The 12,248-nt window shown below is 39.2% G+C and overlaps 1 protein-coding gene across 1 annotated transcript; it reads left to right on the forward strand.

Annotated features, from left to right (window-relative positions):
• Positions 1-1,213: 1,213 nt before the first annotated feature.
• Positions 1,214-9,460, forward strand: SNURF (SNRPN upstream open reading frame). Its single transcript, XM_068556581.1, has 3 exons — positions 1,214-1,309; positions 6,071-6,166; positions 9,329-9,460. The coding sequence occupies exons 1-3, from the start codon at positions 1,296-1,298 to the stop codon at positions 9,438-9,440; spliced, it is 222 nt and encodes a 73-aa protein (XP_068412682.1). The 5' UTR covers positions 1,214-1,295; the 3' UTR covers positions 9,441-9,460.
• Positions 9,461-12,248: the final 2,788 nt, after the last annotated feature.

Here is a 12,248-nt window from a genome sequence, read left to right on the forward strand (position 1 = left end):
TGTGTGGTTGCTTGTGCATTTGATGTCATATCTAAGAAAGCATTGCTTAAGTCGAGGTCACACAAATTTACATTTGTTTCCTCCAAGAGATTTACATTTTACTCTTACATTTAAGTCTTTGATCCATTTTGAGTTAATTTTTGTATACGGTGTAATGTAGTTCAGATTGGTTTTTGCAGACTCCAGCTTCAGTTGTATACAGAATAGTTTTATTCCAGATTTTATGTTCTTTAACCTCATATCTTTGAGTGTTTGAATTGGGATGTCTCGACTTTTTTTTTTTTTTTTTTTTTTTTTACAAAAGGAATGGTTGGGAGACATCAGGTTCTAGCTGCACAGTCCTTATATCATAGTTTGCTGGGAAGTCTCCTTTTCTGTATATTCACTACCAAATTGCAGGATATGCTCACCAGGTCTATAAACTGATTTAAAATATTCGCTTTCAATAAATGAGTGAGCCAAAATGGCTGCTGTCTCTAGATCGTCTGTAAGGTCAGGGATCCTATCATGCCTTCCCCGGCATCCAAAGGCAGCTTCTTAATACTATAGAGCAGCCAAGAAATTAGGAGAGTAGTCAGACTCGTCAGAAAGAGCAGGTTAGAAAAGGGTGAAGATGAGTCAGGAAACTGACAGTCAAGTACACTAGAGCTTAGAGTGAAGTTTAATTTTGTTTTATCTTAATAATACTTATTTTTAATTCTTAAAGTAATTAATGATCACTGTAAAAATATAAACATGGTAAAAGTTAAAAAACAAAACCAAAAAAAGCTACACTGTCACAGCCAAGAGGAGTTTAAAGAAACATGACTACTGAACATAATATTTGTGTTACCTTTCAACAGGAAAAGGACACTGGGGAAAAATCTAAGGAAATCTGAAAAAGGTACGGAATTTATAAAGTTCACAAAAAATAAATAATTCCCACTCCCCTGGGTGGAAGTACCACTGTAACATTTAGTGCGACTCTCTAAGAGCCATTAACTGCAGGCTGGTGGTGGCTCCTGGAGTCCCCCCACCCCTAAGGCCCCCGTGCTTTGATCACCTGGGGTCTGGAAGATACCATCCCCCAGTTTTTCCTGTCAGGTAGGGCGCTGGGGCACCAGCAGGGCTGCGGCACCTCGCTACTGCGGCAAACAGACGCGCATGCGTGCCCAAGGCCCGGTGGTGAGGGGGTTGCCGCGCACGCGCAGGCAGAGCCGGCGTATTTCTTGGTGCCGCCCCGGCAAAGGCCGCGTAGAGTGGAGCTGCTGCCGGAGATGCCTAACGGTGTGTTCTGAGGAGCGGCCAGCGGCGCGATGGAGCGGGCCAGGTCAGCTGTGTGGTGTCTTCCCTCAGAGGCAGCATGGGAAACATTTTTGTTTGCATGATATCCCAGGCTTCCAGAACTAGAAGTATTTCAGTATTTACTGGGGATCTGGGCCCTCAAGTTCTTTGTCCGGAGGCCGGATAGGACACCTTCTGGAGGCTTGGGGCTGGGCTGACCCTCCTCGGGGGTATTCTGTCCGCGTCTTGTCAGGTCTTGGCGCGTCTGCACCATCCTGTCGCGTCCCCTCAGACCTTCTCTAGGGTGGCCCTTTGTCCTTGAGGTCCAAGGCCGTGACTGCGGGTGGCGAGGGTACATCGCGGTGGCCACCGCGGTGTGTGAGGTGGGGGAGGGTACACGGGGTGGGGTCAGTGGGGCCGCAGTACTGGCCAAGGGGCAGCAGGTGCTGTGTCCGCGGAGGCACTGGTGTGTGGCAGTAGTGGGAGGGGGTGGTTGGGGTGCCTCCTATGGCACTGATATGAAGGGGGCGGCGGGGTGACCGCGATGGCTGTGGCGGGGGTGATTGGAGGAGGCGGCGGGGTGACCGCGGTGGCTGTGGCGGGGATGATTGGAGGAGGCGGCAGGGTGACCGCGGTGGCTGTGGCGGGGGTGATTGGAGGGGGTGGCGGGAGTGTGGTGGGGTGGCCTGTGTTGCCACGGTGTGTGGGGACGGCGGGGTGACAGCGATGACGGGGGCCGCAAGGTGGCGGTGGGGTCGTGACAGGGCTGCGGGTCTCGCAGAGTGGCCCTCTGGGCAGTGGTAGAGGGGGTGGAGGGGCAGGGGCGGGGGCGGGCAGTTGGAGGAGGCCATTCGTTTGAAGAAAAGAGAGAACGTTCAATTTTGTGTGACTGGTGGTGCTCTTAGAATTTGAATACTGTGGCGAAACTCCTACCCTGCGCCTCAACTGAAGGGGTGGCTGCAGAAATGTCCGGTCCTTATATACTTAACTCCTTTATATTTCTCCCATTTGTGGGTTTGGTGTAAGATGAGGGATGTGATGTCCACAGCCTGTTTAGTGCATCTTGCGGGGGACCTGCCACGTTCTGGGATGTGACACGTAGGGGTGTCTGTCGTTCGCATAGGTTTTCCCTGCGTTTGGAATGAAAATTTCGAAGGCCAGCCCGGGAGTGCGCGGGGGTCGGTGTCACGTCACTGCCATTGTGCAGCTCCGCGAAGATGGCTGCTGCCGCAGCTGTACGGGTCTGCGCAGGCGCGAGGGGTGGGAGGGTGCTGCCCCTCCCCCCCAGTGCCGCAGTGTGGGAGGGGCAGCTGTGCCACTTCTGCCTGGCAGGGGTGTCAGCCGCACCCTCTGCAAAGCGAAGCGCTAGGTAGAGGAGGTGGGCCTGGGTGGGCGGCTGCCGCGTCCTAATGCCGCAGTAGGGAAGGTGTGGGTTCAGGGTGCGCAGGCGCAGCAGCGACGACACCACCTCCCCCCTGCAGTGGGGCATGCTGCGGGGGACGGGGTTTGCGCAGCCTTTGCTGTGTGGGGCGGCCAGCCACCTCCTTCGCCTGTGTGCCCAATCCCTGTTTTCTTCCCTACTGTGCTGCAGTGGGGGGAGGGGGAGGGGAGGAAGGAGACAGGTTTGCTCAGCCTCTGCCTGGCATTCCACCATTTCCCTGCAGTGCCGTAGTGGCGTGGGGAAGGTGGGGAGACCAGAGATTTATACAGGGGGCAATTTGTACATTCTGTGCCTGCCTGGAATGGCAGGGCAGCCGCAGTGTGCCCCTGGTTTTCTGTCACGCTTAAGGGAGAGGCGGGGGCCTGGAGGCCAAGAGAGGTGAGGGCATTCCGGGATTTTACTGTGCTACTTAAGACAGCCTCCATCACCGGTGCAGGTGCTTTTCCATTTTTGTAGATTCTCCCTAGGTTGTATTGTGAACAATCTTAACTGTTCGCCACATTCAGGTGGCTTCAGTATCCCTTTAGACAACTCCCGTTCCTATAACCTCTGATTTCAACTTTCCAGATTATATAATTACACAACTGCATCTTTTTTAAGTGTCTGTCGTATTTCTTAATCGCTGGATATTCCATTGGTGATGTCATCTTTATAGATAACTTTCCTTAAATCAGGGGGTCGCAGCTCCTCCAGGGCTCCTAGGAACTGAGGGCTGAGTTGTGCTTGCTCAAGGAGGACTGGAGAGAGAAAAGTAGAATGTGGGTGTATGTGGGATTAGTGAATTCTTGCCCTTAATCGGATTTTTAAATTAATGGTTTCGTTCCATCATTTTTGAAGTTGGAGCTGCTGTGAATATTTGCTGGGAAAGGATAATTAACAAAGTAACTATTCCCGTATTATGTATTCCACTACTTTGACTTTTGGGGGGATATTTTTAAGGACTTTCTTTGCAGGATTTTGATGGGCTTGCCTTTTTTCTTTTTTTTCTCGTGCATCATAAACAGTACGCCTGTTTGTGTGCTGAGTTAGAATGTAATTAAGGAAAATATAAATTCAGAAGCCTGGGAAGCTTTGTTCTGGAATTATTTTCGAGTAGTTTGAAAAATAGCAGGAGTCTGGTATTTTGCGATACTTATGATTTGCACCTATTTTTTTCTGCTTGTAGGAAGATAGTGCTTCAAATATGAACTTCTGATCATTTGGCCCTTTGCAAGATGAGTGTGCATCATTCCTGGTCCGCCATTTTGTAGTCTTGCCCTCGGGCTCAGGACCTCAATATGGCGGCCCCTGTGGAAAGAGCTGAAGTTTGAAGGTCTCTCTCCTGCCTTGTGAATATTTGGCATAGTACGACGGCTTTTTGAGGATGGGGAGGGAGTGTGAATGCTTTCTGAAGTTTAGAGCAAGGACACTTAGTTGAAGGACGGTGTGTTGCTTTCTAAAGCAAGGTACGTTGAGCAAGAGTTGTTGACGGTTAAGGCCGCATCCTTCACTAATAAAGGTTTGGCAGAGAAGTTTATTTTCTGATTCCTGAATGCTGGGTGGCTCAGAATTCTTTTTGATGATTCTATAGGGTTTTTTTGGAGACACTGATCGTCTTATATTTGTTGGAAGATCACAGACTGGGATTACCTCACATTATATTTGTGTTTTTTATTTTTATTTCTCATTCTTGAGGTCCTAGTCATTGAGTTTATAATTGAGGTTTTTTTGGGGGGAGAGGTGTAAGGCATCCTAAATATTTGATAGAATATTAGGCCGTTTATAATTGAGGTTTTTTTGGGGGGAGAGGTGTAAGGCATCCTAAATATTTGATAGAATATTAGGCCGTTTATAATTGAGGTTTTTTTGGGGGGAGAGGTGTAAGGCATCCTAAATATTTGATAGAATATTAGGCCGTTTATAATTGAGGTTTTTTTGGGGGGAGAGGTGTAAGGCATCCTAAATATTTGATAGAATATTAGGCCGTTAGGAAAAATACTGTGTGATCGCATCACATTTTCTTTTCAGTGCATTTCCAGATTAGTATTTTTTTAATGAAAGTGATTTTGGAGCAAAAAATTAACATTATGTACATATAACAACATTTTATTTCCTTAAATGCTAATTTTCTGAAATGTTCACTTTTGATGAAATCCTATTTATGGATTTCTTTCTCATTAGGTACTTTAGGTGTTGTCACATTGTCTAATCAAAGGTCAAGGAAATTAGCAAAGTATTTACAGTACTTTTACCATTTAAAAATCTGATATGTGATTTTTTAAAAAATGGTCTTTTCTACTGCTTGATTAGAACATTGAAGTTTTTGAAGCAAGAAAACAATTTGGGGTCATTGGTAGGCTATTTTGGTTACTTTGCATAATCTAAACATGAGTTCTAAAAGCACAGGTTCAGGGAATTATCTTTTGGGATGTGTCCTTTGAATTCTGCCTTTGAAAAATTACATTGCATGACTTGTGTAAAATGCCTTTCTCTCCTTTCTGATTTGACATTTTAAAATTTCAATTTCATGAGTGGTTCCTGTAGTTTCTAATCTGGATGACCCAAGTAGATTTCATGTTCAGATCCCTTGAGCAGACATTTTGTGCGCTGTTCTGCAGATTATAATGTCAGTGGCTATGTTTCTTTTTTTTAAACAGTTTTAAAATTTCTTGTTTTGCAAATCCTAAGAAGCATTTGCACAAGAGGTTGCTTAGACATTTTGAAATTTAAATTTTATTCTTTATTCCACTATACGAAATGATCTATCATAGTAAACTATTTTTCAAACCATTTTTAGAATCAACGTTGTTATTTTTTCAGGGATATGTAGGTATGGGTAGTATGCCTGTATATAAATGTATCTCTGTAAGTGTATAGTTTTATATCTGTATGTGTGAATATATGTAGGAATACACAATTTTGCTTAATTTTTTGATAGTTTTTCTTCCAAATTTTCTGAGGTCAGAGGGATGCTAAAGGGAGAAAGTGGTTTTAGGATAGATTTTTGACTATTGGTGGATAAAGATATTCTAAGATTTCAATTTTACTTTTTTTTCTTTTCAGTTTTATTGAGATATAATTGACATACATCACTCTACCGTGTTTTAATTAGATTTAATTAGGTTAATTAGATGGAGTTTAAAAACTCCCATCATACTAAATACAGTTCTGAATATAATCTTTATTTATTTATTTATTTGGCTGCGTCGGGTCTTAGTTGCGGCACATGGGATCTTAGTTCCCCGACCAGGGATTGAACCTGCGTCCCCTGCATTGGAAGGCAAATTCTTAACCACTGGACCACCAGGGAAGTCCCTATAATCTTTAAAGAAATGGTTATTTCAAAAATTGATGAAGTGTATAAAGCAAATCCTCTTTCTGCTTCAGGGACCGTTTACACCTGAGACGGACCACAGAACAGCACGTACCAGAGGTAGAAGTCCAAGTCAAACGGAGAAGAACAGCCTCACTGAGCAACCAGGAGTGAGTACAGTCAGCGTTGAGAACCAATTTAGGGCATTTTCAAATTGGAACAAAGTATCCTGTGATCAGGGGCTTGAAATGAATTTAATTAATGAAAGAAGCTTGTGCATGTTATATCGATATAGCAGAAAAGCAGTTAAATCATCCTTAACCGTGCCATCCTAACTTAACTTTTGTTAAAATTTTAGTAATACGTATTTCCCTTTTTTCCATATATGTGTGGGTGAGTGGTATCTTCATAAAATCCTACATCCTTCAACATATTTATATTAAAATTATTTCTGCTGTATTTATATTGTTACTAAGTCACTTTTTCTGTGCTTGCAAAATGTTCTGTGCTTTGAAGAGATGTTAATTTATGTATTCATGCTTGCTTTGCAATATTCAGAATTTTATTTTTAGTTAGTACATTTATCCAGTTAAAAACTTGTATACATTTTTTCCCTTCATTTATTTAGGATATGCATATGTGTTTCTAGAAGGGACATTTCAATTAAAAATATATTAACATTTCTAATGACATGGTATATATTGAGTCTACAGTTATGTGCATTTTGTCATTACCACAAATCTTGACAGTATCTGTGGGTAACATCATTTTTCTTTCCTAAAGCTGTTATTTTTCAAAATTATAAGTATTAGTAATATATGAATATAATCTCTTCTTAACACATAATTTTGAGATAAAAAGTGAGTGCCTACTTCAGTATACCACTAGTCCATTCCCCTTCTCTCTCCAGATACAATCCTCAGGTACTTTGATCTCTATTGTTTCAAACCTTTTCCTATGCATTCATGCGTACACACATGGGATGAGGGGAGGCATCTTTGTGATTTGTTTGTTTACATACATGAGATTTATTCTGTAACAATGTGCCTTGGGGATCTTTCCATGTCAGTGCATATAAATCTACCTTATTTTACAAATTGCAGAGTATGGGTTCTGTAATAACATAGTGACATTTATCATTAGCTTACTGATGGATATTTAGGTTGTTTGCTTTTCTTAGTTATTACAATGAAGGTAAGAGCAGTCAATCTGAAAATTAATATTACAGTTGTCCCTTGAATAACAAGGGAGTTGGGGTGCAACCCCCCACATAGGCAAAAATCCCCATATATCTTTTGAGTCCCCCCAAATTTAACTGCTAATAGCCTGCTGTTGACCAGAAGCCTTACTGATAAGATAAACAGTTGATTAACACATATTTTTATGTTAAATGTATATCTACATATATTTTATGCATTCATGACATACCTAACTTTTTCTTTTTTTGATATTTCTATCCTCTGTGGTTTGTCTGCAAGTTTTTTCAAATTGTCACAAATCTCCAAAAACTTTTCCAATATATTTATTGGAAAAAATCTCAACATATAAGTAGACCCACGCAATTCAAACCCATGTTCAAGGGTCAGCTGTAGTTATTAATATTTATTTGTATTTTATTTCACTTCAAATATAAAGCTTTTTACAGAAATTGTTGTAAAAAGTGGGTAACATTTTGTGTCTTATTTTTGTTACTTGTTCATTTTATATGTGGAAAAATTTCAGTATATTTGCACATTTAAAATTATTGGTGAGGCGAAAGATTTCTCCATTTTCCCATGTTTATTTTACTTATTCTTCATAGTTCATTATTCTTTGTTACATTTTCGTTTTGGAAATTACTTTGAAAAGGACTATTTAAGAATGAATATTTTATATAGTTTGTCCTTTATAATAGGCATTTGCTTATTTTCTTTTATATGGTAATGTCATTTTTCCCCTTCAGTCTCTTGTAACTTCAGAGTTTTTAAAAGTGCCATTTTTTCCTCCCCAGACTCTCTAGAAATATCTTGATGTAGTTTAGAGATTGGTGGAGGTATGGGTGGAGGGGATTTCTTGGGGGAGGATCTTTGTTAGTGGGTGAAGGTTCTATCATATTTGTTACATTTTATTAGAGCCTTTATCCAGTGCAGCATCAATGTGGACCAGTATAACAGATTATCATGTCCTAATCTTGTAAAAGACTGCTTTAGGTGTCATTAGTTTGTCAATATCTATGGAAATATTTTGTTGCTTTTGAAGAAGAAATAACTTCATTTTCCTGATGTCTGTTATGTATATTATGTAAAAATACTAGAGGATGCTGCACTAGGGGAAGAATCTGAGGGGAGTTTTGAGTTAGGAAAATAGGGTAATTTCCCCAGCCACCTTTATCCACTTTGTGAGTGGATTATAGGAACAGGTAAGCAGTATTGATATTCTCTAAGCCCAGCTTTAATCCTGAGTCATCTAGTTAACATTAACTTTGGTGTGATCCCAGAGGCCCACCATGAATAACAAAGATACTGCTATCACTTGTTAAACTCAGACGATTAGAGGTTACCTCCTAGGAACCATGGACAAAGTCCAGCCTAATTCTTTATTATATAACAGAATGTTAAAAATGTTATTTAAAAACTACAGAAAATAGCGGAAAACCTTTTATCACAGTCCCATTTTCAAATCCAGCTGCTGTTGAATATTTTCATATATATATACTTATCAACAAGGGCAGAATTGGCTGGTGATTTTTTTTTTTTTTTCCCGTGCTTGTATTATTAGCCAGCAACTGTGTAACCTCCTGCATCTCTTATCCTCAGGATCAGATTCACAGCCAGATGACTGATAGGTAGGAATATGTTGAGCATTTTTTTCCAGAATTCCCTGATGACTAATAGATGGTTGTTTACATAGTTTAAGAGCTTAAATAGCCTGGGCCCTGGAAGTTCTTTGTTTTAGGTAGTGACTTCTTGTCAGCATGAATGACAGCCTTAATGTCTCACTGGAAATGCCTTAACAAATGCCCACCTCCCTCCTTGGGGGTTAAATAATTGTTTCCAGATTGGAAAGTAAGTAGTGGATATTATACTGACGGTACTTTCACAGGGCATTTTAAACAAAAAGAGCTCTTTTTTTTTTTTAAGTTCCTTGCTAGTATCCCCAAAGAGGGTAAGTATCCCTCAGTCCCAGTAACTCTGTGTGGAGTCTCCTGTTTTATACTTTCTTCATAAGGTAATGGCATGCTCTGACCCTAAATGAGGATCTCCTTAAATGTAAGGGTCTCTGTGTTTTCTTTCACATTGTTATCTATATAGGAAAATGTCTTTTCATTTATGTGTATTGTGCTCTTGTCATAGGTGTCACCTGTATCCAAGGCGATCTCAGCAGCAGCAGCAGCAAGTACCTGTGGTGGATTTCCAGGCGGAACTGAGACAGGCATTCTTAGCTGAGACACCAAGAGGTGGTTAAAGCAGTATTGGAACACCCAGGTAGCTGATTCCAAGAGAGAAAACAAAACAAAACAAAACAGGTTAGAGTCGATGCAGTCATGATCAAGAATAAAGAACTAATTAAAGGGTAGGGTGTTTGGAGGTCATTTAATTATTTGGGATATGTCCAAAGAAATTTTTTTTCTTAAAGGCTTCATACAAATAAACACATAGCAGAAAGTTTAAAAAAGTAAAAGCAGGATCTTAATGCTTTTACCCTAACACTTGTCATGTATTACTTTCCAGACATTGTATAGTCCTTGCTTTTTAGGTAGTTTTATTCATATTTAACTTGTACTGATTTTCAAGTTAACATATGAAAAATATTTCATTATAAATAGCTGCTGAATATCCTGCTAATATGTTTTATAATTTCTTTTTGTGAGAGACTTCATTTTTTCTGCTGGTAGTTTGAAATAAAACTTCAGTGAATTGCTTTGAATAAAACTTTAGATAGGATCATTTCCTTGGATATGCAGATGTAAAAATAAATTGAGGCAAGGAATTTGAAATTAAGGTACATTTTCTGAATTGTATTATGAATTATTAGTCTTTATTATCATGAAAAAATAGTGTCAGTTACACTTTCATCTTCATTGCTTATGTTAATTATATATAATTTGTTTCTATTGAATTATAAATACACATCACATCCATTAGCAAATGAGAAGCTAAGTATTTCCCATGCTTATTTACTAATTGTTTTTTTGTTTTATCTTTTTCTTACCTTTTTTTACCAATGTGTTCGAATCAGCTGACAATGTAATAAAGCTATTAATCTATGATTTTTCAATGTTACGTAGATTTATTTACAATGTGTCTTCTTGTGTTGGTTGCTTAGATTTTTAGGAAAACGCTATTAATTTTGATTTAATACTTTATTTTTCCTTTCCGACTTTTTAAAAATTAAGATCTCAATCCAAAGGGTTTAATATATACTTTTTAGAAACCACGAGAGGAAAGGGGTTTATAGATGAGTTTTCTTCTAGATTTTCTTTATTTCCATTTTGAAATATAACCCCTCAACTCAAATTAATTAGGCCTGTTTACGGCCATCATTTCGAATTTTAAAGCAAAGGGAAAACCCTCCCCAGCTGAATCCTTTACCCAGCATTCTCCAGTAATTGATTGGATTTGATTGCAAGACAGTGGAATTGATTTCAGGCAGTAGAATCTGATCATTGTCCTCAGCTGTTCCCCAGAGTAAGGGCATTTTTAAATGAGTAAGTGTGCATAATTGACTATTTTTAACCAAGAATGTTTTGGCTCCTCAGTGCAGTTTACATACTCTTGTAAGTTCCTGAGTAAAGTAATATTTAAATTATACATTATGATCTGTAAGTAGGGCCATCCAATTTTCTGAGTTTCAAGTGCTCGTTTCATCTAAACAGTACTAGGTACTAGGATTGTTATAGAGCAGGAGTTGGTACAGTATCTGGCCCATTTATTGCCTGTTTTTGTAAATTTATTGGCACACAGCCATGTCTATTTATTTACGTATGGCCTGTGGCTGTTATTGGCAGTACAGTGGCAGATGGGAGTATTTGTGACAGACTGAATGGCAGGCAAAGCCTACAATATTTATTATCTTTCCCTTTAAAAGAAAAAGTTGGCTAATCTCTCTCTTACTCTCTTAGAGAACCGCTTTCAAAGATGAAAACACTAAGGTGGAGCCAGTAAGGGAGTGGTGATAATATACAATGTGGTGGAGGGAAAGGGGTTGTAGAAGGAGAGTATATGAAGTAAATATTCCAGGGTAGAGAACCAGATGAATTTCTGGGATAAGGGTCAGGTCTGAGACTAGTGCTAAAGTCTGCTATACATGTAAATGGGTAAAGGCATTTTAACAGTTGATATATTTTCTTTTTCATTATAAAAATCTAAATCATGTGAGTGATAGCCAAGAAAAATGGGAAAGTAAACCACAGACTTTAAATACCCATGTTTCAACGGCAGCAGCATGAGGTTGAATTTTCTTTCATTTTGCCCTTCTGCTTTTCTTTTGAAAATGTAGTTAATTGTAATCATGCTTTTAAACTATTCCACTTACATGTATATCATTAATGTTCCTTCATTTTATTACACAGTAGTCACAATTATCATTTGTAATGAATAAATGATGGTCCATTCATGATTTACTTTTCCTTTGTACTTGTGTTTTTTTCCCCTAGTTTGCTATGCTGTTATGAATTTTAGTTCTATATTTTTAAGATATATTTGGTATTTTTAATTTATTAGGGTAAGGATCCAATTTTGGGCTTAGGGTATAAATACTAGTATGATTCTTAAATGTTTTGTTATGTTGCTTTCTAACAGCATTATAAGCAGTATTCAAGCAGTATTTTTTTTTTTTTTTTTCAAGCAGTATTCTTGATTGCCATCAAGAATACTTGCTAGAGTGATAATTTCTTAGTACTACCTTTGTTGTCTTTTTTTTCCCTTTGATAAATAGTTTCAAAAAGGGAAAAATTGTTTTCCTCTAGTTTAAATGGCATTGCTTTGTGGATTAATAGTTTCCACTTATTTGTGTTTTCTCATGTTAGACTTTTTGCATTTTTTTTTTTCTGTGAAGGGTCTGTTATTTAACCAGGAGAATGAACACTAATACATTACCATTATTCTGAGACTTCTCATTTCTTACATGTTGCTTGGCCAAGTCTGACCATCATATCCTTTGATTTAAGGAAGCTTTACATATTTATGTAGTTTAATCATTTCAAACTCCACACGTTTCAAAAGTTTGAGAACTTCCTCCTCTGAGGAATCCCAGGATGTTTTTGGTCAGGGT

Source organism: Eschrichtius robustus, chromosome 1 (genome assembly GCF_028021215.1).
Source record: "Eschrichtius robustus isolate mEscRob2 chromosome 1, mEscRob2.pri, whole genome shotgun sequence".
NCBI lineage: Eukaryota > Metazoa > Chordata > Mammalia > Artiodactyla > Eschrichtiidae > Eschrichtius > Eschrichtius robustus.

Bases quoted from the DNA above. Each gene is read 5' to 3' on its own strand.
- SNURF (XM_068556581.1), top strand. The intron at 6,167-9,328 runs GTGAGTACAGTC...CTCTTGTCATAG, and splicing joins GCCTCACTGAGCAACCAGGA to GTGTCACCTGTATCCAAGGC.